This window comes from Mesoplodon bidens (assembly GCF_964165515.1).
Source record: "Mesoplodon bidens genome assembly, chromosome: 7".
Taxonomy (NCBI): domain Eukaryota; kingdom Metazoa; phylum Chordata; class Mammalia; order Artiodactyla; family Ziphiidae; genus Mesoplodon; species Mesoplodon bidens.
This window is the reverse complement of record NC_138164.1, coordinates 57,587,795-57,615,484: the sequence shown is the minus strand read 5'-3', so window position 1 is coordinate 57,615,484 and position 27,690 is coordinate 57,587,795. Positions and strand designations below refer to the sequence as shown.

General features: G+C 55.6%; 2 protein-coding genes across 5 annotated transcripts; one reads left to right on the top strand and one right to left on the bottom strand.

The window, feature by feature from the left end:
* The first annotated feature begins 223 nt into the window (after positions 1 to 223).
* Positions 224 to 4,797, top strand: SMPD1 (sphingomyelin phosphodiesterase 1). Its single transcript, XM_081240485.1, has 6 exons — positions 224 to 667; positions 1,602 to 2,374; positions 2,942 to 3,113; positions 3,421 to 3,497; positions 3,703 to 3,848; positions 4,032 to 4,797. The coding sequence occupies exons 1-6, from the start codon at positions 368 to 370 to the stop codon at positions 4,439 to 4,441; spliced, it is 1,878 nt and encodes a 625-aa protein (XP_081096611.1). The 5' UTR covers positions 224 to 367; the 3' UTR covers positions 4,442 to 4,797.
* Positions 4,798 to 4,929: 132 nt separating this feature from the next.
* On the bottom strand, positions 4,930 to 27,690 carry APBB1 (amyloid beta precursor protein binding family B member 1). Of its 4 annotated transcripts, none has more exons than XM_081240026.1 (14): positions 27,585 to 27,690; positions 19,481 to 20,212; positions 13,541 to 13,716; positions 13,388 to 13,444; positions 13,219 to 13,304; positions 13,041 to 13,104; positions 12,453 to 12,602; positions 11,950 to 12,077; positions 11,430 to 11,544; positions 11,197 to 11,281; positions 10,839 to 10,922; positions 5,907 to 6,022; positions 5,587 to 5,763; positions 4,930 to 5,502 (listed from the first exon to the last, which is right to left on the bottom strand). In XM_081240026.1, exons 2-14 carry the CDS (start codon positions 20,196 to 20,198, stop codon positions 5,335 to 5,337), a joined length of 2,124 nt encoding a protein of 707 aa, XP_081096152.1. In that variant the 5' UTR covers positions 20,199 to 20,212; positions 27,585 to 27,690; the 3' UTR covers positions 4,930 to 5,334. The 4 variants fall into 4 exon arrangements, with proteins under 4 accessions (XP_081096152.1, XP_081096153.1, XP_081096151.1 ...); XM_081240027.1 differs by having other exon boundaries at positions 27,535 to 27,623; XM_081240025.1 differs by lacking the exon at positions 27,585 to 27,690 and adding an exon at positions 27,130 to 27,255.

The following is a 27,690-nucleotide window of genomic DNA, read 5'->3' as shown; positions in this document are numbered from 1 at the left end:
CCTCTCACCAGCCACACATGATCGGCTCCAGCAAGGGCTGGGCGGCTACAGCGGCCTCGCACAGCGGGCAGAGCCTGGGCGGAATCGCAGGCGGGATCCTGGGCGGGTCCCAGGCGCGCCCGGCCCACTCCGCCTGCACCTCCGCCTCCCTAGCCTTGCCCAGGCTGCCAGCCACCGAGATCAGCTGCGGCGGAACCCAGGAAGAGGAAGGGGCGGAGCTGCTTTGTGGCTTGTCTCCGAGCAGTCAGCCGACTGCAGCGGGGGACTAATCGGTGTCCCTGGCACCGCCAGGGATCCTGAGAGCCGACCAGGGCCTACGCCTTCCGGGGCCGAGTGGGCGAACCTGCCTGGTCTAGGAAGCCGGGCGATGCCCCGCCACGGAGTGTCTTCCGGCCAGGGCCGCCCCAGGTCGGGCCGGGAGCAGACACTGGACAGGTCCTTGGGGGCCCCCAGCCTGAGGCTCCTGTGGATGGGCTTGGCGCTGGCGCTGGCCCTGCCCAACTACCAGGTTCTCTGCGCCCCTGCCGGGGCCCATCCTCTTCCCGCCCAAGGCCATCCCGCCAAGTTCATTCGCCTAGCGCCCCAGCTCCGGGAAGCCTTTAGCTGGTGGAACCTTACCTGCCCCGCCTGCAAAGGACTGTTCACCGCGATCGACATCGGGCTGCGGGTGAGCGCTAAAGGAGCTGCGGGAGGTGCAGGCCAGAAGGGAGGGCTGGCGGTGGCGGCTGGGGCTAAGGCCGGCGCTCCGGGGTCCCCAAGAGCATCCCTGATGGAGAGGCTGTCATCCACAAGCCTTTACTGAATTTGCCCCCCTTTGGGGCCCCCCGCGGCTGCACACCACCACCATCACTACCTCCACTGTGACCTTGTGAAGTAAGGAAGGAGAGCAAGTTATATGCTGGGCACCGTGCCAACCCTTTTATACCGGGTAAATCTAGCCGGAAAGGTGGTTTCATTACTGTGGTTACCTCCGTTTTACAAATGAATAGACGCCCCGGAGCTGAAGTCACTTGTAGGAGGGGCCGGCTGCTGGGGGTTGGGCCGGACTCCCACCCTGGCGTGCCTGACTGAATCCCCTCCGCCTTACACCTAGCACCTCCGGCCCTGAGCACCGTGCCTGGGACAAGCTACTCACTCAAAGGGGACCTGAATTAAGGAATATCCAGATGTGTGGGATTAGTTGGGGCTGGGCTGCCTTGACTGACCCTGATGGGGGTATGAGGAGCGCTGGTTGGTAGGTGTGCTTCGTGGGGCTCCTTGGGGAATCAGGGCCCTCTCCTCGTGTGTGTCCCCAAACCCTGGTCAGTCTGTCATTCCGCCCAGCCCAAGTTTCAGAGCACTCAGCAGACAGTGCCCGAGAAAGCCAGCTGCGCAAGCAAAGGCTTGAAATGCCACTGAGCTAAAAAGGAAGTACCGGCCTGGTGATGCCTGAGTCAGGGCAATGTCTGTGAGAGGCAGGGGTGAACTGACATCTCTTCACCATGTGGTACCGAGTCCATTCTAGCCCCGGTGTGGATATGGAGACCCACAGGTCGTATCCAGGTGTTGGCCTGGTCCCTGTGCTGTTTCTGACTTCTCACCACTGGTTCTTCCCACCACAGAACGAGGCCAGCGTGGCCTGGGTGGGCTCCATGGCCATCAAGATGTGCATGCTGCTGAAAATAGCACCGCCTGCTGTGTGCCAGTCAGCTGTCCAGCTCTTCCAGGACGACATGGTGGAGGTGTGGAGGCGCTCGGTGCTGAGCCCGTCTGAGGCCTGTGGTCTGCTCCTGGGCTCTTCCTGTGGACACTGGGACATCTTCTCATCTTGGAACATCTCTTTGCCGGCTGTGCCAAAGCCATCCCCCAAGCCGCCCGAGCCCCCGGCCCCAGGCTCCCCTGTCAGCCGCGTCCTCTTCCTCACTGACCTGCACTGGGATCATGACTACCTGGAGGGCACAGACCCCAACTGTGAGAACCCACTGTGTTGCCGCCGGGATTCTGGCCCACCGCCTGCCTCCCGGCCAGGTGCTGGATACTGGGGCGAGTACAGCAAGTGTGACCTGCCCCTGCGGACCCTGGAGAGCCTGTTGAGTGGCCTGGGCCCCGCCGGCCCTTTTGACATGGTGTACTGGACGGGCGATATCCCTGCCCACAACATCTGGCAGCAGTCTCGACAGGACCAGCTGCGGGCCCTGACCACCGTCACAGACCTTGTGAAGAAGTTCTTGGGGCCAGTGCCTGTGTACCCTGCTGTGGGCAACCACGAGAGCACACCCGTCAATGGCTTCCCTCCCCCCTTCATAGAGGGCAACCAGTCTTCGCACTGGCTCTATGAGGCGATGGCCAAGGCCTGGGAGCCCTGGCTGCCTGCTGAAGCCCTTCGCACCCTCAGGTATTTGAGGCCCACGGAAACCCAGGAAGGGAGGAGAAAGATGGATGAAAGTGAAGGGAGCAGGGAACCTAGCATTATGTGTGACTACTCTAGGCTGGGTCCTCAGCTCTCGCCACTGGCCCTCCGAATCGGACCCCGCTTTCCATTTCCACCCTGATCTCCAGCCACGCTCCTTCACAGGGTGAAGGGCTATAGCACCATACCTTCTCCACGGTAGTCTGTGTCTTTGCTCGTGTTGGTCTTCTCTAAGATGCCTTCCCCTCTCTAACTTCCCAGCTTTTCCCAACTTTCCCAGGCCTAGGTCCTCTTCCCTCTGGATGGCCTTTGCCTCTTCTAGCTCACTTTTATGTCTCCTCTGAACTCCTAGAGCCTTTAGTCCTCTGAGCCGCTTGCTTCAATCACAAGGGCCCTATAATCAGTGCTGTCTGATCTTCAACTAGAGTGTGGGCTGGAGAGTAGGGATGATGTCCTAGGTGCCTCTGCCCTCCACCCAGATTCCCGGCACAGGACTGGCCATGCAGGGCTAGGATTATGAATGCATGCTGACCCGTGTTCACTTTGTTTCAGAACTGGGGGGTTCTATGCACTTTCCCCACGCCCTGGCCTCCGCCTCATCTCTCTCAATATGAATTTTTGTTCCCGTGAGAACTTCTGGCTCTTGATCAACTCCACAGATCCTGCTGGACAGCTCCAGTGGCTGGTGGGGGAGCTTCAGGCCTCTGAGGACCGAGGAGACAAAGTGAGGGAGAGTGGTGGGAACCCAGTGGGACAGGTGCCGGTAGGGTGGGAGGAATAGCAGGCCCTTCACAAATAGACTTCTCTCTGGATCTGGAGCACCTGTGAGCAGAGAAGCTGGACTTTCTGGCACTCCCAACGGTGTTCCTTGGGGTTTCAGCTCACGGTCACCCTTAGAAAGTCCTTTCGTTTGCTCCCCCTCTCTCTGGCCAGGAATGCCAGCCACTGTAGGAAAGATGAGTACCAACTAGCCTGGCCAGGGCTTCCTGGACCCCTCCTGCCCTGATAACCTTCCTTAACTCTCCCCACAGGTGCATATAATTGGCCACATTCCCCCAGGGCACTGCCTGAAGAGCTGGAGCTGGAATTATTACCGAATTGTGGAGAGGTAGGAGGGAGGTGTGTTGGGGGCAAGCGGGTCAAGAGTCTAAAGGTCAGAAATTCCCTCAAGCATCTCACCATCCCTGCTGCCCCACTGGGGCGGGGACGCTACTTCCTTGAACAGGACGGAGAAACAAAGCATCCAATCGTCCCCAGATCTCCTCCTCCCCCTTGCTTGAAACTTCTGAATATGATTAGTGTCTTCTGGCCAGGTATGAGAACACCTTAGCTGGTCAGTTCTTTGGCCACACCCACGTGGATGAGTTTGAGGTCTTCTATGACGAGGAGACCCTAAGCCGGCCGCTATCTGTAGCCTTCCTGGCGCCCAGTGCCACCACCTACATCAGCCTCAATCCTGGTGAGTGAGGTGAAAGCAAGTTGTTGGGATAAAGGTCTCGGGATAGAGGAAGCTGATGAGAGGGAGGAAGTTGTCGGGGTAGAGGAAGGAGGGTTGGAGCCAAGGCCGCCCAGGGCGAGCTCTGCCTCCCCACTGGAGTTGCCTTTGCCCTTTCCCTCTCCAGTCAGCCCTCCCTCCTTGCAGGGTACCGTGTCTACCAAATAGATGGCAACTACTCCGGGAGCTCTCACCTGGTCCTGGACCACGAGACCTACATCCTGAACCTGACGCAGGCGAATGAGCCCGGAGCCACACCGCACTGGCAGCTCCTCTACAGGGCTCGGGAAACCTATGGGCTGCCCAGTGTGCTGCCTGCTGCCTGGCACGACCTGGTGTACCGCATGCGGAGCGACACGCAGCTTTTCCAGACCTTCTGGTTTCTCTACCATAAGGGCCACCCGCCCTCAGAGCCCTGTGGCACACCCTGCCGCCTCGCCACTCTGTGCGCCCAGCTCTCCGCCCGGTCAGACAGCCCTGCTCTGTGTCGCCACCTGATGCCGGACGCAAACCTCCTTCCTGTCCAGAGCCTGCGGCCAAGGCCACCATTATGCTAACACCCCCAGGGCCCAGAGGTGGAAAAGTGCTTGTCTTAGAAAAGGAGCAAAAACCCCAGAAGGCCACTGTGGTGAGAAGAATGTCTGGTGGAAGAGCTTATCCCTGGGCCCAAGCACACCTCGGAAACAAGACCTCCTTTCCTGGATCTCGTTTAGCAAAATATGGGAGTGGGGCTGGCTGCCCTGAGGCCGCTATCCTTTCGTGGCCGCGGAGCAGAGGTCTAAGTTGGCACTGCCCTGGGAAGACCAGACAGAAGCTGTCACCCCAGGCCTGTTCTGGCCAGCCAGGAACCCTGTACTGCTGCTGCTGCCTGGTTGCCAGGCTGTTAAAATAAAAACAAGGGACTCGGACTCCAGACCCTGCTATGACTGTCCCAGTTTCTTGTTTTGAGGCGGGAAGGTCAGGGAGGCCCTGAAAACAAGAGCCTAACTGAGGGATCAGGGTACCGGGAGTGATGGTGTGGTACAGGCACAGCAAGGCACACAGCTCAGCAGGGCAGACTTTATTAGTGATATCAGTACAGCAGAGGTGCCCATGGAGCCAAGGGAAGGGGACCCGTGCCGGGACCAGTCCCCTCCTTCGGCCCCTGCAGGACCCTGCGAAGACGGGGCCTGGCCTAGACCAGTTCCTCCCGCTCCAGCGGAAACGTGGAGATGGAGAGCCTGGGGCTGGCCTTGCTTTCTGTTCCTCTTCTAATCAACCCAGTATTGTCACTTCCTTGCAGGATTAGATCTCCCTCCCAGCCCCTAGGCAGGGAACCCCAGCTACTGGGGAGGGGCAGCTCTGGGTGGGGTGCCTGAAGTCTAAGAATAACCTGTAGGGCCCCTCCCTGCCCCGTGCCCTTGAGTTCCCTGGGCCCCAACACAAGCAGGTGGAGGGAGCACTGAGGGCTTCAGGGCGTGTGGGCCCCCAGCCGTTTGGGCTTAAGGGAGCCCCACAGCGACTGAACGCCCCTGCGGACGGTCCACCCTACACGCCGCGCAACAGACTCAGCTGGGGGTGCCGGGAGGCAGGAGGTGGACGCCTGGGAGCGGGCATCCAGACACTTCTGGTAGCGGAGCTGCAGAGAGGCGGGAGGGGCAGTCACGCTCCGGCCTGCCCCGTGTGGGCCGCGTGCCACCGCTCCACCACCCTACCCGCTTACCATGCACGCAGCCTGCACGGCCTCTGAGAGGCTGGCAGCATTGGGCTCGCACCAGAACATGTGGCAGCAGAAGGAGGCTGGGCCGGCAGCCATGATGAATGCAAACGTGTGGACATCTCTGCCCACAGCCAGGAAGGACAGGAAACGCACTCGGCACTCCCCCAGCACTGCCTCCGTCTGCGGGGAGGGGAGCCAGTTGGAAAGGAGTAGCCCGCCCCTCTTACACTGGGTGCGTCCGCCTTACTGACGGCCCTTCCCCTCATTCCCGGTCTCCCCTCCGTGGCAAGGCCCCTCCATACCTTCTCCACCCAGGTCTTTACCTGCTGGTGCAAGATGGTGAGGGTGGCAGGGGCCACGCTGACGTGACTTGGGGTCCACTGCTCACGGCTACTGGAGGACAGGACCGATTCCAGGGCCCCATTTATCACATCCACCCCTGAAAGATAAGGATATGAACATGGCACTGCCCGAGGTGGAGAGAGGATACCCCCGCTCTACACTAGACTTTCCAGCTCTGCCCAGTCAAGCCCAGGGCCTTTGCTCCATCCCCACTTCACTAGCCTACAGCCCTGGATGATGCTGTATCCCTTCCTTGGTACTCTCCTGCTTGGCTTCAGTGACTGGCACTTTTCTAGCCTCTTCCACCTTGAATCCTAAGCTTGGTATGCTTCACTGACTCTCTTTCTCCAGCCTCCTAAGCAGACTGACCCCCCAAAGCTCTATCCTCTCCATACCTTGCTCTCCACGTTCCAGTCCTCAAGGCCCAACCTTCATTTTTGTTTTAAAGATTTCCATTTGAGGAATGTTTACTCTTGTGTCATACCGTGCTAAGTCATTACAGTGCACTATGTCATTTACAGTCTCACAAAAGATCCCTTTATCTTCATTTTATAGATAAGGAAACTGAAGCTGATAGAAATCTGGTAATAAACCTTAGGTCACACTAAGAAATGGGGATCTGAAGGCAAGCAGTCTGATTCCAGAGCCTGGGTTCTTAACCAGGCCTTTCCCCTGCCCCTTGCCTACAGTCCTAGTTTCAGAACCAGAGTGCTGTCAAAATCTTAGCTGTACTCAGTAATTTCTATGATTTGCTCAGACGCCAAGGAACCCCAGGTTCCTGGCTTTTAGATCAATCAAACTTTCCCTTGTAACAATATCTCCTCTACTTCAAACTGCTGTTAAACATTTCCACCCATGCATCCCACTTTTGCTTGTACTCAGCAGAGAACCAAGGCAGGAGCACACTGGCATGGTGGGGCATGGGTTCTGTTCCCTGCACTGCTCGTGAGCTGGCTGTGTCATCTGGGTACCATCGCAGTGAAGAATTTAGAGTGAACGATGCCAGTGCAAAAGCACATACCTCTGTGGTCTGCTCTTGGGCCCTCTTGCCCCTTTCAGTGCCTCTGGGCTCCCACTAGGAGCAGAACACATGACATGGACCCTTTGAGGGCAGAAAACAGATCTTCCTCGAAAGTTCTCCCTCATCTTGGCCTTGCTAGTCTTACCTCTGGCTGGATCAAAGCCAAACTCCTCTCCTAAGCATGAGGTACTCCAAAAACTGGCCTCATCCGATCTGTCAAGCTTCATATTTTACTGCTCCCTGAGCTTCAAATGATTTATGTAGCATTATTAACATCCAATCTTGGCGAATGCCCAGCTAGGCAGATGGGGAATACAAAGTAAGAGAAGAGGATGCCCTTGAGGGACAAACTGTAACTGAGGGAAAAGCCTCTGTCTAGAGGGCCCTTCCCCTCTTGACTGTCTGCGAAGCTCCCAATTCTCATGCTTCAGAGTTCACCCAGGGCCCACCTGGGAGGCCTTCCCTGCTGTAGGGCAGAGAGGGTGTTGCTGGGACAACTCTCAGCACATCTTGTAACTGCTGGGAACCCTTTCTCCACACTGGGCTGTGGCCATCTCAAGGACAGAAACCAAGTTTAATTCATGTCTGTGTCCCCAGTCCTAGCACAGGGCTTATCTACTGAAGGAATTCCAGATGCTTGAGCAAGTCACCCTCGAGGCAACATGGGCAAATGCACCCAAACCGGAATAACCAAGCAACCCAGGAACCACAGAAGGGTGACAACACAGGCAGGAGTGGGTAGGCCAGGGCAGCCTGCAGAGGGCTCAGATGTGAATGACATTGATGCGAGTCAGTGGAAAAGCTCAAAGATCATGAGTGTAGACCATACATCAAAGTCAAACTGCTTAATAAGCAGATGGAGCTGTGGAGGTGGCACCTGGCCCCAGGATGGGGAGAAGCAGCATGCAGGCGGGGAAAGCAGTGGAACTAGGTGGCCTGGAAAAAGTCTATTTGGTAACAGCTCAGGACTGAAACCTACACCCTGACCCCAGCCCCAAGCTCCCAATCCCCCTTATCCTTATTTTTTTTCCATCTCGGTTGCAGCCTTCTAACATACTATATAATTTACTTATTTTATCTATCCTGAATAGAATGGCAGCTACTTGAAGGCAGGAATCTTGGTCAGTTTTGCTCATTAACACATACCAAGAACCTAGAGTACTGCCTGGCACAAATCAGGCACTCAGTAGTCATTTGTTGATGAACAAATGATTTATGAGTGAATATTGCAGCTTCAGGAGGGACCAATGTTAAACTCATGGAGGTTAAAAAGGGAGCATAAATAAAGCATGAAGTGGGACTTCCCTGGTGGCGCAGTGGTTAAGAATCCGCCTGCCAAGGCAGAGGACACGGTTCGATCCCTGGTCCGGGAAGGTCCCACATGCCGCGGAGCAACTAAGCCCGTGCGCCACAACTACTGAGCCTGCGCTCTAGAGCCCACGAGCCACAACTACTGAGCCCACGCACCCCAACTACTGAAGCCTGTGCGCCTAGAGCCCGTGCTCCACAACGAAGAGTAGACCCCGCTCTCCGCAGCTAGAGAAAGCCCATGCAGCAACGAAGACCCAATGCAGCCAAAAATAAATTTTAAAAAATAAATAAATTTATAAAAAAAAAACAAAAATAAAGCATGAAGTGAGTTTAGGGACTACTGTGTGAAAGCCATGGCTTCAACAGAGCAGACCCACTGAGCTGATGGACGGCAAAGGGGCCGTCAAGGGCTACAGACAGTTGCTTTAATACGGTGAGAACTTATGTGAGTGGCAGGTGGATAGGAGAGCAGGGTAGTAACTGGAGGAGGCGTGAAGTTGAGGGGGAGGAGGAGGAGGAAACTAGCGCAAACTAGCCACGCCTCCTTCCTGCTCCCCCAGCAGGACTTTCTCGCCTGCAGCTTCTCATCTGCGGCAGTGCCACGGAATCCAATCCACTCCTCTCTGCAAATCCAGGCCTTCCTTCAAACCCCTGCTAAATCCCCACCCTCTCTAAGAAGGTTCCCTCACTGAATGTAAGGTGCTGGTCATTAGTCAGCATGGTTTGAGAGGAAGAGCAGAGAACTGAAGCTGACCAGGGTTAGAGTCCTTGGTCTACCATCTCCTGGGCTATGTCATCTGAGGCATTCTTTCATTTGTGTGTTTGTTTATCCAATCACCCTACACTGTCGAGTTCTTCCTAAGTGTCTTTTGACGTGACACCCAACCATTGCTTAAAGCCGTCTCTTTTTTTCCCCTCTGACCTCGCTCCTCCACTGTCCATTAAATGTTGGAGGGGCTCACCGCCAGGCCCAGGCTCGTTTGCCTTCTCGCAGTGGCTGCCCACTTTCCGGCCTCGATCTTCTTCACACTCGTGGCTTTGCGGACCTCTCTACCCAGAGACGCCCACATTCGTATCTCCAGCCCAGACCCCTCCTCCGTGAATCCATATGCCAATATGAGTTTGCCGCTCACCTTCCTGAAGGCATATCAAACTCAGCATGCCTGAAAATTGAACTCAAGTCTCCAAACCAAAATTGGCCTCTTCCAATGCTTACTACCTTCAGAGAATGGCACCACTATCCGGTTAGCTCCAAAAGCCAGGAAGCCAGGGGTCAGCCTTAGCGCCTCTGTCCCTCACCCCGCATCCAACCAATCACCAAGGCCTGCTGACTTTAATTGTCTAATCGTCTCTTGAATCCACACACTCCTCTTCAGCCCCAGCACAGTCCAAGATGTTCTCATTACTGGCCACAACTACTGCAAGATCCTCCTGGGTTCCCGACGTCCCCCTCCACCTGCTGAGCAGCCTTCTCCACTGGTAGAGCCCAGGTGAGCGTTACACAACTCAAATGATCACGACTAGTGCGTGCCAGAGAAATCCTCTCATAACTCCCTGCCGCTCTTAGGATGAAGAACAAATCACTAACATGGCCTATGAGGTCCCGCAGGGTCTGACTGCCGCCGAGCTCCCAGCCTCACCTGGCACGGCTGGCCTTCTCTCAATGCCTTTGAAGTACCAAGGTGCCTCCCATGATGGGTCCTCACACTGTTCACTCTGCCTGGAGTGATCTTTCCCCCTTTACTCCTGTCTCCATTCCACTTGGCCACATTAGATCCTACTCATTTTTTAAATCTCAGTTCAAATGTCACTTTCTCAAGTCTTTTTGGACTCCCTAGACTAAATGAGGCTCCTCTGCTACACAGTTTCATAGCATCTTGCTACTTTCTTTCAGCGAATGACTCAACTTGTAATTTTACATTTATTTGTGTGATTATTTGATTTATTCCTCTTTTTTTCCACTGTAATCTCCTGTAACCTCCATGAAAGCAGGGCTGTGGCCATTGTTCTCCCAGGACCTGGTACATGGTAGGCTTCATAGGTATTTGCTAAGTGAATGAACAAGTGAATAACAGGTACCGTAAAAGCACTAGAAATATAAGAGTGGACCTAATAGTCTCTACCCTCGGTTTCTTTATCTATAAAATGGGTATCATCATAATCCCAACCTCACAGGATCCTCAAGAATTAAATGACATGTAAGGGAGTACTTTACAAACACTAAAGCACATTGACAAACATGCTCACTGCTTCCTCTCTAGATGTTCACAGCCCATACCAAACCCAGCTCCCGGCTGCTCCAGCGTTTCCAGTCATCGAAGACCTGCCTCCCAACCTAACCAAAGCTTTTCTGTGGGATTCAGGAGTGGGTCTCCCTATATGCCTGGTTCACGGGTTCAGTGAGTGAAGGCAGGGTACGGAGTGCAGCTGGGACAGAAGTACAGGAGGTGGGATGCATGTTGAAGGGCAGGGGGACATCAGCAGGGGGAAGGTCTGGTAGGAGGGGCACCGGGAGGCAGAGGGTGGGAGCAGAGTTTTGGGATCAAGGAGGTGGTCCCTGCGTGAAAAAGGACACACATACCAACAGGTTTAGCAACAGGCACATTCCCCAGGTAATAGACTTGGAACTTTTGTACCAACTCATTCTTAGGCGCTGGGAATTCCACTGCGGGGAAGAAAGAAGAGGATCAATCATAGTGGCAGATCTTGCTCACTCCCAGTCCCCACCACCAGGGTATAAGCTGGACATTCACCCAGCCAAGGCCCTACCTCCACCCCCTCCCCCTGCCTCCCTTGAACCAAAGTCCCTCCACTTATTTGACCCAAAGAATTGAGTCTCCATTTTTCTATCACTCTGTCCAGTAGCTCGTGCCTCTTCTTGGGTCACCCCACCTTTGCCAACAAAGCTGAGACAGACCCGGCAGGGCTGTGACACTGACCTTGGAAAGGGACATCCACGAGTTTAGAGTGGTCCAGAGAGAGTCCATTTACCAAGCAGCGGGCATTGCGCCGTTCGGCCATGATCTGCGGAAGGGGAGAGGGGGAGGGGAAGAGCGAGGGAGGGTGCGTTAGGCTTCACAGCCCTGGAGCCCCCCACCCCGACTCAGGGACCCCACCCACATCCTTGTAGAGCAAAGGTGGCAGCTAGTCCAGGGTGCGAAGGGGGCCGTGCCTTAGAGCAGATCTCATGCAGGCTGGTGGCGATGTTCTTGGCAGGTGCCTCACAGCGAAACACGTGGCACTTGAGCATCTGGGTCAGCTTATCGCGAGCCACGTAGGCAAAGTCCCTGTTGGGGGGAGGGGCACCTCAGCATCTCCCAGTGCCTTCCAGTGCTGGGCCCCATTCCACCCCACCCACGCCCTCCCCAGCCATCGCAGCTCCTCCAGGACTTCTGCCCTCGGGATGGGGTCCTGCGGGCGCTGCCTTCTGGCCGGAGGGTAGACAGGCAAGCATGCCGAGGTCGAGGAGAATGGGCGGGCGAGCACAGCGGGCAGGGAGGGGCAGGGCAGGATAGGGGAACTCGGGTGCTTCATGGCATCTGGTCCAGGTGTGGGAAGAGGAACGGTCAAGGCAAATTAGGCATAGTACCTCTCTCTGGGTCCGGCAGCACAAGAGAGGCAAAGAGCAGAGTTAGGGAGGAGGGCCCCACTCTGACTGCCCGCCCCCCCAGGATCCCTGGCCCTGCTCCCACCTTCCGCTGTCCCGCCCGACGCCCCACACGCGAATGCTGACGATGGGCTGGGCGTGCAGCAGGGCCTGACTGTGCGGCTCCACCAGCTTTAGCGTCTCATCCTCCAGCTGTAGCAGCAGATCCTTTCCCTGCAGGCCCAGGAAGCAGACGCTCAGCGGTGCCCCAGCTGGGAAGGCGGCTGATCTTTGCCACTTCCAGCTTGAGGGAGGGTGAGCCACAGCTCGAGGGCCCTTGCTTTGGTGTCGGACCAGCCACCCGGCAGCCTCACTCTAGTAAAGGTCACACCTGTCATCTCTAACGAGACTCCTTTTATCATCCCCATCGCCGTTAAACAACCATCTCCCAAGGTCCCAACATGGAGTCACACATCCATCTCACAGGCTGTCACCTGGTGGGTGTGCACCTCCCTCCCCAGCCCTTGGGGCAGCAGCTGGGCTCTCCCAGCTCTCACAGTTCCCTTCATTTCTCCGTTGCCCAGCCACCCTGCCAGCTCAGGCCCTCACCTCCCCCCAGCCCCCAGACATGGGGTCGTGCAGATTGTTTTTGTGGTAGGAGAGCTGACGGATGCAATTGTTGACTGCCACACTGCTGCGGCCAGGGGCCAGCTCCTCCTCCGTCATCTCCACCCAGCCAAGGGAGCGCACGGCGAAACACTGCCAGACACAAAACAGGGGGTGGGAGATAGAGGCTCTGAGCTAAAATCGGAAGAGCTCCCAGCCCAGGACGCAAGGAGGTTTGCTGAGACCAGAGGAGTTCCTGACTCAGAACACGGCGGGTGGGAGGGTATAAGACCAAGAGGCTCTACAAACAGGATATAGTTGCAGGAGGGGTGCTGATCTCAGAGGAGACCCCTGCCAGTCAAGGAAGCGTCTGAGCCAAGCCTGGAACGGCCCCCTGCCAGGCCACGGGACTGGTTGAGTTTAAAAACTGAAGTGCCTCCCGCTCAGACACAGGGGTCTGTGCTGAGACTTCAAGAGCTCAGGACCTGGCAAGCTGTGCTGAGACCAGAGAGGCCCGCAGAACATGACCCAAGGGGCATTCCTGTACACAGGGGGGCCCGGCGTGGGAACGGGCATTGGTCTTGAACAAACCTTGATCCCTGGGTTGGCATTCCGTGGGGGCAGCTTCTCCTCCTCTTGGGGCAACGGCTCTGGGCTGGAGGCAGATGGTAACACTTGGTACAGGCCCCCAAACGGGGAGCTGTCCCAAGGTCCCTTCCAGACAGACCCATCCCCCTGTCAGCCCACTGTGTCATGCCTTCCCACTTACCTGAGGCTCTGAGCTGGGAAAGGCAACGTCCCCTCCTCAGGGTCCTTCAGTCCCAAATCCATCGGGGCCTCCTCACTGGGCTCATCCTTGGGAAGGGGAGAGAGGCATCAGGACCAAAATGATGCCCCTTCTCCAGCTCCTCCATTGTGAAGGAGGTCCCCTCACTCACCTTCCAAAATTCTCCATCCTCGAAGCCTTCTCCGTGCGCGAAGCCGGTCCAGGTGAGCTAGGAGGGGTGGGAGCCAGGGGTGGGTGGCTCATCTATAGCAACAGCAGCGCCACCCTCCCCCCGGGTCAAAACCATCAGGCCCGCGAGCCTCACCTGGGACTCCTCTCGGGGGCTGCCCCCCTGTGACGGGGAGGCCTGGCCCGGGGGCTCCCACTGAGTGGTCCCTGTTGGGATGTGCCAGTAGTAGGTCCCTGAGGTGTCCTGGACCCTCATCCATCCAGCTGGCAGGTCGGAATCCGTCTCGAAGGCGTTCGGCTTCCAAAAGGAATCTGCCGGCGGGGGGCGGGGGGGGGTCTTGGTGAGGGTCTGCCCACCCGACAAGCGTATCGTGGGTGCTATGCCCAGACCCCTCCCAAGACCCCATGGTGGAGGAAGGGCGGGGGAAGGGCTCCAGCACAAGGCTCCTGCTTCCTCCTCGAGCCTGAAGTCTGGAGTCACAGCATGGGGGACCCCCAGCATGAGACGTGACTCAGGTCTCCTCCTGGGCTCTGCTCCTGGCTAATATGGCCAAACAGAGGGAAGGAGGGAGGCAGAGAGAAGGGAAGGTTGAGTGACCCCAAATGACCTCCTGTCATACATATCCAGATCCCAGGTGCACACAGACATACAACATATACAAGCCCTACTACATACCTGTGCAGCCACCACAAACCCAAGGGTGAGCACACACAGGAGATACCTGCACAGACAGCAGGTATTGCATATGGGTGCACGCGCATGTGCAGGGGCAGACACACACACACCAACTCCAGCCATCCACTAGTGCGGCCACCATACACAGAGGAGTGCACACATACAGCGATATAGTCCAGCCCCTGCCACATGTGTGTGCAGAGACCACACCCACAATGACCCCCAAAACATGTGTGGGTACCACACAGACAGTGAATACACATTCAGACACACAACATATGTCAACCTCTGCCACATGTGTGCAGATACCGCAGACACCCACAACCTAACCCTTGCCACACACGAATGCAGGCAAACATTTCATGCACATGCACACACACCACGCACCTGTGACACAGCCCCTCCTCCCCCGGCAGAGCCACGCCACTCCAGCCCTGCAGCCCAGCTCAGGCCTCCACCACTTCTGTGCTCCCTGCCAGCCCCGCCCCACATCATACCCGGGCCCGTGCTGCCCCTCACCTGGGCTACTGTCCTGCAGGACGATGGCCAGGAAGAAGTCCTGGGAGAACATGGCGCTTGTTCCCAGTCCCTCCTGCCTCCACCCTCCCTCCTCACAGCCCCTCCAGCCCAGCCAGCTGGGCTCACAGCCTGGTGCTGGGCTGCAGAGAAAAGCTCATCCCGCCCCCTTCTCACCAGGGCAGAGCGCCTGCCAGGCAAGATCCTCCCCCGCCTGGAGCTCACTAGGGAGGGGCCAGGACCACCAGGGAAGGGGACCCCATTGGGGTGGGGTAGGGCTCATGAGACCCCAGCCTTCCCTGCTCACGTCTCTTCTTTCTAATCCTGCGTCCCCTCCCCCCACCCTGAATCTCCATCCCACCCCAAAGCGGTCACCTCAGTGCCACAGTCAAGCCCAGTCTTAAGGACACCAGGAGGCTCAGCCCTTCGGGAATACCCCAGCTACCTGGGGCCCTGCAAAGCCTAGAGCTCTCAGTACAAACAGGGTGTGGCTTCAAGGCTCCCAGGGATCCCTCCCCTGCCCAGAACCTGCCCAGCAGTTCGAGCGGAGAGTGGGCTTCAGGGGCTGGGGCCCAGCAAGCTTGAGGCCGGGCTTGGGGCTTCCCAGCACCAACCCCCCTCACCTGCCAGGGCCCAGCTAGGCTGCAGCGTCTCCTCGGCAACCGCAGCACCAGGACCGGCTGGGAGCGCCCAGACTGCTGACGTGCTTCCCGTTACCAGGGAAACCAGGAATCCTGACTGGTCCAAGAGGCAGCACTGAGGGACAGGCAGTCCCCAGACCCAGGCTGCTGGGCAAACAGGCACGGAGGGCTGGGAGTGGGCATGGTTACACCAAGGTGGCTGCATACCTGATGTGAGAGTCATTGGGGTGAGGTGCCTCACTGCCCTCAGCTTCCCAATGAGGTGGGCCCACAGAGGAGGGGCTCTTCTTGCCCATCCAGCCTCTAGGTACCCATTACTGCCTCTTTCTCCCCCACCCTCCCCTCCCCTCAGGCCCTAGGGAATTAGAATGCCCGCTTTTCCCCAGAGACCCTCCATCGTCTTCAGGGCTCTCCCGCCAAACCTTCCAGGAACCCCACACCCAGGGCAGCCGTGCCCCCCAGAGCCACACCTTTCTTCCTGAAGGGTCACAGACCCCTTGAATCTGCGGACCAGTTCACCATCTTCTGACCGAGTCACACACACCAATCCATCTGCCATCCCTGTCAGCCTGCACCTTCCTGCTTCAAAGAGCTTCATCCTTCCGATCTGTCCTGGAGGGGCCGCTCTCCCCCCTTGACCATCTGGGAGGCCCTTCTGGAGCTTGGCACGTCTCCCTCCAAGCACAGCCCCACCCCGGCCTTGGCTTCCACAAGCACGCATTTATTCAGGAATGTACACTTTCACTCCTGCACCAATTCATTCCGGCGCTCCTCCACGCACTCAGAGGTTCATGTATCATTCATTCACCCACGCATGCCTCCCAGGCTAAGCCAGATGTAGTCATTTGCTCAGGAATCAGGAACGCTCTCCTTTCCCCACCCCACGCACGCCCGTAGTCCAGACTACTAGTATCTTCTACCTAGGTCAATGCAGCAGCCTCACGAAGGGTCTCCCTCTTCCTGTTTAGTCTCCTCCAGTCTGAGCTGCATGCTACATCCCAAATGATTGTTCCAAAATGCTAACCTTCTCTCCAGTTGAATACTCTAATTGTTTTCTCCTTGCCCTCAGGATAGAACCCAAATTCCTCTACAAGGTTTGTTTGCTGTTATGAGCCCCTAATCGCCTGCCTCTCAGCCTTACCTCTGACCACCCTCCATACCTCTGGTCTCTCTCTCCCTGCCTGGGACACGCCCCTTATCCTCCCTGAGCCCAGCCTCCCTCCCCTCAATCTTCACCTGGCACCAGCCACTCCTCCTTCCAGCATCAGCGTAAAGGTCGCTTCTCAAAACTGACCCACCCCCTCTCCCCGACCATGCACACAGGCAGGGTGCGTGATGTCCCTCCTGCACCTCCCCCACCCCATGGCCCAAACTACCTGTTTACTTCTGTCTCCACCCTAGACTGTGAGTGCCGTTGAGGGCAAGCATCTGTCCCCCGCAGTATGTATTCTTAGCATTTAGGACAAGGCCTGGCACTGAGTATGAACCCAACACAGGTAGGAAAGTTCATTCATTCATCATTCATCATTTGGTCATCATTCATTCATTCATATACTCATGCATGCAATCAACAACTTTGTGGAGATCCTAGGGTGGGAAGGAGAAAATAATGTATGCTCAATTCTACCACACTCCTACGGGAGGCCAGACCTCCTCTGTGGCCTTCCTGGTCATAGCAACACAGTTACAAAAGAGGCAGTGATGCAGCCCCTTCGGCCACCCTCTATTAACACAGCCTCCAGCAGAGCTTGATCCTTGCCCATCCTCTCGCCACACCCGCTCCCTTGCTGAGGTCACTGCCCACACCCAGCATACCCTTCCCAGCTCTTCAGCAGTTCTGTCCTCCCACTCCCAGAAAGCTCATAGGAGCGGCCACTACAGTGACCATTCAGGGGCCCCAGAGCAGCCAGCCTCTCCATTACTTGGCCCCAGATTCACACCCGCTAAGGCAGAGGTTGCAAATAAGCAACCTGCAGTCTGATGTAAACCTCAGATAGATTTTGTTTGGCCTGCATGGTGCTTTTTTAAAAAACAGACTTGGTTGCTAGCATTTAGAAATTGGGATGTTTCACAGCGATATCTAATTTTCAGTTTCCCTTGAAAAGTTACATGAACTGGCTCCATTGAGACTACATTCCCCCCCCCTCTAACCCTACAAAAAACAAGCTGGAGTGTAGTAGTAGTTGTTCCCTGCAAAAGGGACCCAGGCGATGACCACTGACTGCCGCTAACATCCCCCTAAAGACAGGCAATCAGACTTTGTCTTTGGTAGAATTACTCAGTACCACCTGTGAAGTGTTCTTACAAAAACAAAACACAAAAAAACCCTCAAATCTGAACCTGATCAAGGCTCTAGAATTCACTGCCAATTTACAGGAAATCCAGGGGAAGAGGAACACGTACAATGCCACACAGGGAGGGTCTGCAAATCCAGACCGCGGAAAGCCCCGGGCCAACAACACAGTGGCTTCAATTAAAACAACAACAGCAACAAAACTGAGAGCAAAAATAGAGGTGGAATAATAATGTATAGATCAAAAGAAACCTTGACATATTGACTATCAAAAGGTCTGTTCCTACTTGGATACTGATGCAATGAATCAAAACTTTTTAAAAAGAGTGGGGAGGGGCTTCCCTGGTGGCGCAGAGGTTGAGAGTCCGCCTGCCGATGCAGGGGACGTGGGTTCGTGCCCTGGTCCGGTAGGATCCCACATGCTGCAGAGTGGCTGGGCCCGTGAGCCATGGCCACTGAGCCTGTGCGTCCAGAGTCTGTGCTCCGCAACGGGAGAGACCACAACAGTGAGAGGCCCGCGTACCGCAAAAAAAGAAAGAAAAAAAAAAAGAGTGGGGAGGACGTTTATCAGACAACTGGGAAATGTAAACATTGACTGGATATTCGATGATATTAAGGAATTATTGCTAAATTTCCGTAGGCTTGATATTGATATTGTGGATTTTTTTTCAAAAGAGTTTTATCTTTCAGAAAGGCATGAATGAGTGGGGACTTCCCTGGTGGTCCAGCGGTTAAGACTCCGAGCTTCCACTGCAGGGGGCGTGGGTTCAATCCCTGGTTGGGGAACTAAGATCTCGCATGCCACATGGTGCAGCCAAAAAAAAACCACGAGTAAACATTTACGGATGTATTTGCTTCAAAATAACCTAGGCTGGGGCCCAGGAGTGGTGAGGGTATAGATGCAGCAAGGTTAGCCATGTGTTGCTAATTGTTGAAACTGGGTCATGGGTAAATCAGGCTCGTTATTCTATTATTTTCGTTTATGTCTGAAAATGTCCATAGTAAGTTCTTCGAAAGGGGATGACATGCTGCCCTTGGCTTGTCTGAACTGCATGCTCCCTGCAAAGGTCCCCCAGTTTGGGGTCTGGGTAAGGTGCCTGCTGCCTGGTGTGTGAGGAGTCTTTCCTGACACTAACACCCAGCCCAGGCTTGTGGCTGCAGCCCATTATCTCTGCCCTTTGCTCCTCAGCTGTCTGCATCTCTATGTGACACTAGCAAATGCAGAGGCTCAACTTATTTAAATGGGACACATTTAATGGTCAATGCTTGGAGTCCTCATATCTATCCCCCCCCACCCCAACAAAGCATACGTTTCTTCTTCCTTTGTTTCCTCACTTTTTAGTCGGTATCTTATTCCTGACTAAACAGTTCTCTTGCCATGTCCAGTGCAGTGCTCTGCACACAGTACCCCATTCTTTCCAAACAGACCTCTGTGGGGAGAAGCTGCCTCTAAAACACAGCCCGGAGTGCACCTGAGCTCATCGTGCTGTAGGCATCAGTGACAGCATAAGGGCCAAGAGCTCGGGTCTGCACTTGGACTTGGTTTAGATCTCAGTTCTACTGTGATCTCAGACTGTCTGTGACCCCGGGGAAGGACTAAACCTCTCCAGGCCTCTTTTTTGTCACCTGTAGTATGGGCATCATTATGGTATCTACCTCACGTTATAGTGAGGATTCCGTACGATAATGCTGAGCACAGAGCCAGTACCTGGTAAGTGCCTCATCAACAGACCTAGTCCACCATCCATCAGAAGTGTGGGATGGATGGGTCTCTCAACTTGTTCAAGCTGAATGTAGAGACCATTTCCTTCAGGAAACCCTGGACGTGGCCTGCTGAGGACTGAGGATGCAGGCTCTGTGACTCACGCCCAGGCTGACCCTCTGTATGGAGGGACCCACCCTCTGCCCTCTTGCCCTCCCACATTCCCCATAGCAAGCTCCAAAAGGTACCTGTGTCCTCCGGGGAGCCATAGGAGGGGCTGCCCTGGGATAAGGTGGCCCAGCTCGAGTCCTCGTCACTGGCTGCGCTGTTCCGCATGCCAAACAGAAGGCTGGCACTCTTGCTGTGCTCTCGGGGGCCGTCTGCAAGGGCCTGGGGACCGGGGGGCACCTCCGCACTCTCCAGGGGCTCCGGCAGCCCTGGGGGAGAAGACAAGTCCTCCTCCTCCTCTTCCTCCTCTTCCTCATCATCCTCCTCGGCCTCCCCTGCCGCCTTCTCCTCTCCCTCATCTGGGCCCTGCTCTTGGGTGCTGATGATCAGGCCGGGTCCTCGGAGCCCTCTGTTGGCCGCATTGTGGGCGGAGAGCTCCAGCTCAGAATACAGGTGCATCAGGCCTTTGGGGCCCAAGGGTGCCATCTCGGGCTCCTGGCTGGCTTCCTCAGCCAGGGTCAAGGTCACGTTGCGATTCTGGTCACGGTGGGCTGTGGCGGCCCGCCGGAGCTGGTTCTGGCCCTCCTTTAGCCACTTGGCATTGGCGGGGCCTGGCTCGGGCCCAACCCCCTCCCCCATGGCGCTGCGCAGGTCCTTGGGTCCCACGGCCGTGGCCTGCAGCTTGGCGTTGAGCAGTTGGTTGTGGGCAGCGTGCAGGGGCAGGGGCAGGCTCAGTGCAGGGCCTCCGTGGCTGTTGGCATTAATGGCCGACTGGCTCAGGGATGATGGAACAGACATGGCCTTGGCAGATCCTGCAGGCGGGGAGGGGAAACCACGTTGAGCCTCCAGGTCAGGATAGCAGCACGCCTGCTTCTGTCCCAGGCCTGTGCCCTGCACCTCCTCGTCTCCCTGCACTCAGCAGGCCAGCACACACTGCTGTGTCTGCTGAGCTATTTTCCAGGAGAATAACTGGGCTCGACTTCTGTCCGCCATCACCACCACCACCAGCTCAAACCCCACCCCCACTGACCAGGCCCAGGCCCACAGTCCACCCCATCCCCAAATCCCCAGCCCTGAGCTTGCTGGGATAGCACAGCCAGCCCCTGCTTTGCCCTCACTCCCAACTGCAGAGACTCCACACAATGGCTCTCTGTGCATCCCCACCCCCAGCTCATCCAACTGGGGCTTGCTGTGCCAGGGGCACAGATGGTGAGGGACTGGCTCGTGTGTTCGGGACACTGGACACTGCCTGCCCCCTTCCTCCTGCCACACCGCTAGGCACAACCCCACCACTGTGAGCTCCCCATGCTCTGTTCCTATCATCATAAATCGCTGGGTCCCATCAGCCCCCAAGCCCACCCCATCCTAGGGACCATGAGGACAAGAGAGAATGAGCATAGACCAAGCCCTCAAGGGCAAGGTCCTGGGAAGGCAGGTCACAAAGGAAGGGCCTTCAGCTCCAATTCGTGGTTCCTTTGACCAGTTGAAGCAACATTTTAGTGACTGTTTCTATATAGTATCTCACCTCGGGTACCAATTCCTCTGCCAGCCCCTGTAATGCCCCATGCCTGGGTCACTGCAGGAGTCTTTGATCTGGACCCTCCAGCCCTTCAGGTCTTTGCCCAAATGTCACCTTTTCAGTGAGGCCCTCCCTGAATACCCTTTGTGAATCTGCAGGCCACCGTGGCCCCTCCCAGCAATCCCCAAACTCTCCCCAGCACCCAACACCATCTGACAAGCTAATTTATTATTTACTTTGTTTAATGATTGTCTGCTCATGACTCTAATTTCAGTTCCATGGTGGTGAGGATTTTGTCTTTCTTGTTTTTTTTTTTCAATGTAGTGTGCCTAGGGCTTAGCACAGTGCTGACACAGAGCAAGAACTCAATAAATATTTGTTGAATCAGTGTATGAATCTGCCCTCCCATCTGCCCCAGGCCCCATTTAGCATCTCCTCTGCCAGTTTCAGAAAACATACTCTGGTCATGTTACTGTGTCTCAACCATTGCTCACCATGCCCCAACCAAACGCCACCCGCCCTTCAGGTGAGGGGTCCTCCTGTCCCACAGCGAAAGCCCACCAGTCCTATCCCCTCGGACCCCCTCCTGCATGCTCAGAAGCGCTTCGTGGATCACCTTCTCCTCCCATCAGCCAAGCCCATCACCCTAACGATTGATCTCACCCTCAAAGCCCCATCCCACCCTCCCCATCTCCCTGACCTTCCACTGCTAGGCTTCTCTCCTTCCCTGACCCCCACTGTAACGTGCTCATTCCCTGGACCCTCCCTGGCCACCCCCTCACAGTTTATTCTCCCTGACCAACCATTATCTGACTGTGTCTCCGCCTGACCGTCTTAGACACCATCCTCCCCTCCCTGATACCCTCACTCAGAGGTCTCCTCCTACCTGACCTCCCCGCAACATGCAACTCTCCCCTACCGACCGCCCCCCAGGCACACCTTCCCCTCAAACTCCCGCTGCACAGTCCCTTCTCCTCAGTTTCTTACCTGAGCGCTCTCCACCTGCCTGTGTGCCCTGAGTTCTTTCTCTCCTTGAACCCATGGCCCCAGTGCTCTCTGTCTCCACAGCGCAGCTCTCAACCCTGAGCACAGACTGCCCGGAGGCGTTTAGGCTGCCCCGCAAGGCTCTGCGGTCTCTCGGGTGCAGTGCCGGGTCCTGGGGCAGGAGCCGCAGCTCGCCTTTCCATCACTCCTAGCCCCTCAGACCCTAGCACAATGCTATGCACACATCTGTGAAATAAATGTGAGAAGGTCCCTGTCCACGTGTCTGCCTCACATGTAACTACCTGCTGGTCTGCTCGGTATGGATCCACCTCGGCAATGGGAAAGCTCGTGGCCACCAGCATAAATGAGAAAGACAGACAGCTCTGTCTCTATCCAGAACCACAGTAATCTTCCAGAAATGGAAACCAGATCATGTCACTCTCCAGCTCAAAAAATTAGATGGCTCATGACTGACTGCCTTTAGGATAATGTCTGTACTCATTAGCAGATCACCAAGAGCCTCCTTGAGCCAATGCCTGTGACCTCTCGGGCCTCCTCCCCATCCTGCCTCCTTCCCACCTTACACTCCAGCCACAGGAAGTATGGTGGATTCTAGAACGTGTCACACTCACATGGCCCTGGCTCTTTGTTTACACTGATCCCTTGGCTCGGAATCCCGTCTCCCCTTACGAGGACCTCTGCTCATGTTTCACTACTTGGCTCAGCGGTCAAAGCTCCTAAGCAGTAAGTCTTTTCTGTTCAGTCCCCTATCCCCATCCTCAGGAGCCCATTCCTTCCTTAGCTCACCATACCCAGCACTGCATTCTGTCTGAACATCTGAGACCCTGTCTCATTCAACTTCGCACCCCATTAGCAAAGAGTGTGTGCTGTGCGTCTGCACAGAGTGGGCCCCTGGTCAGGATGGAGGGGTGAGAGGAACAGGAGCTAGGAAGCTGAGAACTAATTGGGAATAGACACTGAGACAGGCTTGTGTGGCCTCATGGCTGGGGATGGGAGTGTCAGGGAGGGTGCTGGAGAATGATGAAGTGTCCCTGACAAGGAAGTAGGATGGGGTCCTGGACAGGTGAGGCCTGAGAGCTAGGAAAAAAGGGAGGGAGGGAGTTAGCTTAAACCGATACCCTAGCTCAAAGGCTTTTCCTTTGAGTGGCATCTCCATGAGTTTCAGGAGATGGAAGACCCCATGACTCTGCCACACTCAAGAGCATCCTAGGGATGCCAGGCCGTTCTCTGAAGCAGCAGTGTACGGAGCCAGGTTTCTCAGTGCTCAGGCCAGGACCGACCTCCTTCGCATTTGGAAGTGTGGTCCGGGAAGGGCACATGCCCTGTGAGGCTGGGACAGTGAAGAACCAGGGTGACTGCAGGGCAGGCCTGCCCATCTGGTCATGGGGACAGAAAGCACTGGGGGAGGGAAGGGGGAAGTTGTGCTGTGTGAAGAGTGCTAAAGCCTGAGCGCCTGGCTCAAAGCAGTGCGGTCTCCTTCACCTCACTTTTTAAGGTCAAAGGATGACCAGCTGCCCAATACCTTCAAGAAGGGGCACAACCTAACCTCTCCCCTCTCACTGGCGCTACCCATACCTGGAGCCTCTCAAAGGATGGAAAGAGCCAAATGGATTCTGGCTCAAGGCAGGGAGCTGGGTGGAGCCCTCAGGGGAGGAGCTAAAAGAGTGGCCACTAAGCCTGAAGGGGCTGATAGGAGACCACATGGGTAGACAGGTGAGGCCTGCTCAAGGTCAATGGTCTTCTAACCTGACCACTTACTATATGCCAGGCACTGTGGTGAGCATGTGGGGAGAGTGATGAATAATAAAGAAATGACTGTTCCCCGAAGGAGCTCACAGTCGAGCAGGGAAACAGTCACTGAACAACTCATTACAATGCAGTGTAATGGCAGTCTCTGTCGCTCTAAGCACTCTCTATTTGTTGAATAAGTGATTGACTATTTTGATGGGGAAAGAACAGGGCACTATAGGAGCCCGAGGCTTACTTTGACCAAGACATTGGCGAAGACCTGCCTGAGACAAGAACACGACTCTCCTTGGACCACCCCCTTCACCATCCCTCCCTCTCAGAGGATGACCCCCAACCCCCAACGCACTCCCAGTTCACGGAGGAAATGGCAGCCATCAGCCAGAGATGATCAAACCTACAAACTTACATCCTCAAACCTACAAACTTACTGACTCAGCACCTATCCTTTTCTCTCCTTTTTCCTAAAACCAGTTGCTTCACCTGTCACTTAAATCCTTCCTTTCATGCCTTTCCAGGAATTGTATGCCACTGTTAATCCATTTTTTTCTTCTACCTAATCAACCGCTCCTCAGTGGGATCCACTATCTCCCAACTTAAACACAGAATCTTTCTTGACCTGACATTCTTCCAGCGCCACTTGCTACTCTCTTTTCTCCCCCACACCCGCAAACTTCTTGAAAGAGCTGTCTTCACTCATGGTTGCCATATCCTCACCTGGGTCTCACTCTTCAACTCTTCCCAGTCCTGCTTCCACTCTCAACATGCTTCAGTAACAGCTCCTACCAAGGTCAACATGACCCCTGTCTCATTTAATCCAACAGACACTTGCAGTCCTCATCCTGGTTGTACTCTCAGCAGCATCTGACACCATGGGCCTCTCATCCAGCTTTCATCCATGGCTTCCACACACTACATCTCCTGGTTTTCTTCCTACACTCTAGTTACTGCCTGGTGGTTTCTTACACTCCTTTGCTGGCTCTTCATCCTCTGCCAGCCGTTACACGCTGGAGTTTCTCACAGCTTGTTCTTATGCCCTTTTCTCTTTCTCACCCCATATTCGACACAGCTATTCATTCATGCCCATAGCTTCAGGTGCCCCCTACAAATTGACGCTTTCCAAAAGTACACCTTCATTGCAGACCTCTCATCTGAGCTCCAGACACACATATTCAACTTTCTACTCAACATCTCCACTTGGATGTCTCAAAGGCCTCTCAAACCAACATACCCACCCATGTTTCTCTCTCCCACACCCTAACTGGTCCTTTCAGGATCCTGGCTCATGGAATGACATGACCACCAGTTCTGTTCTGTAAACCAGAAGTAGCAATACCATTCTTGACACCACCTTCTCCCTCACTCCCCACATTCAATCCATCCCCAAGTACTGACGATTTTCTATCCAAGAAAAATTTTTGGACTTGATCGACTCTGCATCCACTACCGTCAAGAGTCCACACCAAGGACAAAGATTTTAAGACCAAAATTCTTAACATGCCCTAAATTGCCCGGCTCAGCCTTCCTCTCCAACTTTGGCACTCTGCTGTCCAGCATCACTGGCCTTTTTTTGATTCCTCGAAGACATCATGCTCTCTCTTTCCATAAGGTGTCTGCACGTGATTCCCCTTCTGCCTGGACCCTCCTTCCCCTACCCTCTCAGTCTAATTCCTTTGCCTCTTAGGTCAAATGTCATGTTCTCAGAGACGCCTTCCTTGACCCTCTCTCCCTACCTCCTAGTCCAGTTTAGTTGGTGCTCTTGTGTGTTCTCAAGGCACCATTCACCTTTCCCTTCATGGTATCTATTACATTTGTAATTTTATTCTTATCTGATTTTCCCCTTAGACTGTCAGCTCCATGGGGACAAGGACACAGTCTACTTTGCTCGTAATTATATATTCAGTGCCTGACAGTACCTGGTATATATTAGGTGCTCAAAGCATACTTGTTGAATGAATAAATGATCAGATAGGTTTTTTTTTTAAGGAAAACACCACGTTAGAGTATTAAGAGGAGGTAGGCAAGAGGGTATGTTATCAGAGCAATCAAGGAAAAAAGGGTGTGTGTGGCCTAGATTAAGTTTGGCAGCAGTGGGTGAGATGGAGTGAAATGAATGGATTTGTAAAATACTTAGGTAGTGGATGTAACAGAACTTGGTGACACAAGATGTACAGAGTGAGAGAGAGAGAGATTAATCTAGAATGTTGCCCAGGATTCCAGCTTGGGTAGCTGATTGGAAAGTATCCATTTCTGAGAGTTGAAGGAGGAACAGATTTGAAAGAAGGGGTAGAGAGGAAACATAGGAAAGATAATACAGCTTGGGATCAGTAAGTCTGGAATTCCTGTTGGATTTCCAAGGGGATGTCATGAGGCCAGTTGGATATTGTGTCTGGAGTTCAGGAAAGAGATCTGGGCAAGATGTATAAATCCAAGAATCATATATATACATATATATATATATATATGAAATTTGAAGCCTTGAGAGTGAATAAAGGACCCGAGAAGAAAGTGCAGAATGAGCGAAGATGGCCCAGGAAAGAACCAAGAGCCTCACCAGCATCTAGAGAGAGGGGAAGGAGGTAGCAGATGAGATTGAGAAGGAGCAGACAATGCTGCAGGACAGAAACCAGGAAAATGTTTCAAGGAGAGTTGACACACACCACTAATACTAGAAAATGGAAGGGGGATAATAGGAAAGTGTCCATTGGAGTTGGCCACATGGACATCTCCAGTGACCTTGGCTTGAGCAGTTGCCGTGGGTGCCAGAGACAGAAGACCGAGTGAAGTGAATGAATGGGAAGTGAGGAAATAAAGACATCAAGTGTAGACGAGGTTCTGGCTTTAAGGAGTGGAGAGAGCTGGGACTCTGAGGTACTGGGAAAGCAAGAAACGCACAGGCAGATTCAATAGGTTCGAAATATCCTCTGAATTGGCAGTGGGAAAACTGCTCCTAATGGGTGCTCCTGCCAGAGTGCTAGGCCTCCTGGCCGAGCGGGGCCACAGCCGGCCCCAGGGCACACCCCTCGGTCGCCGAGGGCAAGAGAATGCGGCTTGACAGATGCCAGGCCTGGGACCCCGCAGGAATCTGTGCAGCCTGTGAGCTTACCTCACCACACGTCCTCTTCCCAGTCCTTGACCTCCCCTCCCCCATCCCCTAGTCCCCATCCCCCATCCCCCCACAGCCCCTCGCTTCCCTTCCCCTGTTTTCGCTCCCTATTCATCCCGGAGGGGCAGGAGGTAAAGGTCGGGGAGGGGACGGTGTGAGGACCGAAGTAGAGTCCGACCTTGTAAGGGGGAGAACAGGAGGGTAGTCGGAATACGCGGTGGGAGGGCCGCGCGCGGGGATGGGGCCTGGCGGGGGGACGCGGGCCGCCGCGGAGCTCGGGCTGCGGGGTCCGCCGGCCACTGGAGGCCGGGATCCGACCGCCCGGGCTGGGTCCCGGCACGGGCAGCTCCTACCTGCGCGGGGAGGCCCCAGGCCCAGGTGGCGGAGGTGGCTCAGGCTGCAGGGTTCGGGCTCCGCGGCGGCTTCTCCATCACAACATCCCCCGCCCAGGAGCGCGCGGGCCGCGGGGCCGCGCCCGGAGCAGCGGAGGCGCGCGCGGGGCAGCGGGTGGGGGAGGGGCGCCATCTTGGGCCGGGCGCGGGCCCGGAAGCGGGAGCCCCTCGGGGGCGTCACTGGTGGCAGCGCAGCGGAGGGCCCCTCCCTGCGGGACCCTCGGGCCTCGATGAGTCCAGCGGGCCAAAGCCCCTCGCCGGCCGCCATCCCTGCGCCAAGGTCCCAGGGTTCCAGAGCGCTGCCCCAGCCTCCGCCAACCCGCGCCCAGCCCGGCACCGCCCTCCACCACGAGGCCTTGGACTCACCCTGTGCGGCCCACAGGGCCCTGGCCCCGCACCCCGGCGGGGCGACTCACCGAGGGGTTGGAGCGGGACCGGCTGTGGCAGTGCCCGGGCCGCGGCCGCGCGGGGAGGGGCTCCGAGGAGGCAGCCTGCTCTGCACTTGCGGCAACACTCCGTGAC

Bases quoted from the DNA above. Each gene is read 5' to 3' on its own strand.
- SMPD1 (XM_081240485.1), top strand. From the start codon at position 368: ATGCCCCGCCACGGAGTGTCTTCCGGCCAGGGCCGCCCCAGGTCGGGC. The intron at 668-1,601 runs GTGAGCGCTAAA...TTCCCACCACAG, and splicing joins CGATCGACATCGGGCTGCGG to AACGAGGCCAGCGTGGCCTG. The intron at 3,114-3,420 runs GTGAGGGAGAGT...CTCTCCCCACAG, and splicing joins CTGAGGACCGAGGAGACAAA to GTGCATATAATTGGCCACAT.
- APBB1 (XM_081240026.1), bottom strand. From the start codon at position 20,198: ATGTCTGTTCCATCATCCCTGAGCCAGTCGGCCATTAATGCCAACAGC. The intron at 11,545-11,949 runs GTGGGAGCAGGG...TCCCCCCAACAG, and splicing joins GTCGGGCGGGACAGCGGAAG to GGACTTTGCCTACGTGGCTC. The intron at 5,764-5,906 runs GTAAAGACCTGG...CCCTCCCCGCAG, and splicing joins TCACCATCTTGCACCAGCAG to ACGGAGGCAGTGCTGGGGGA.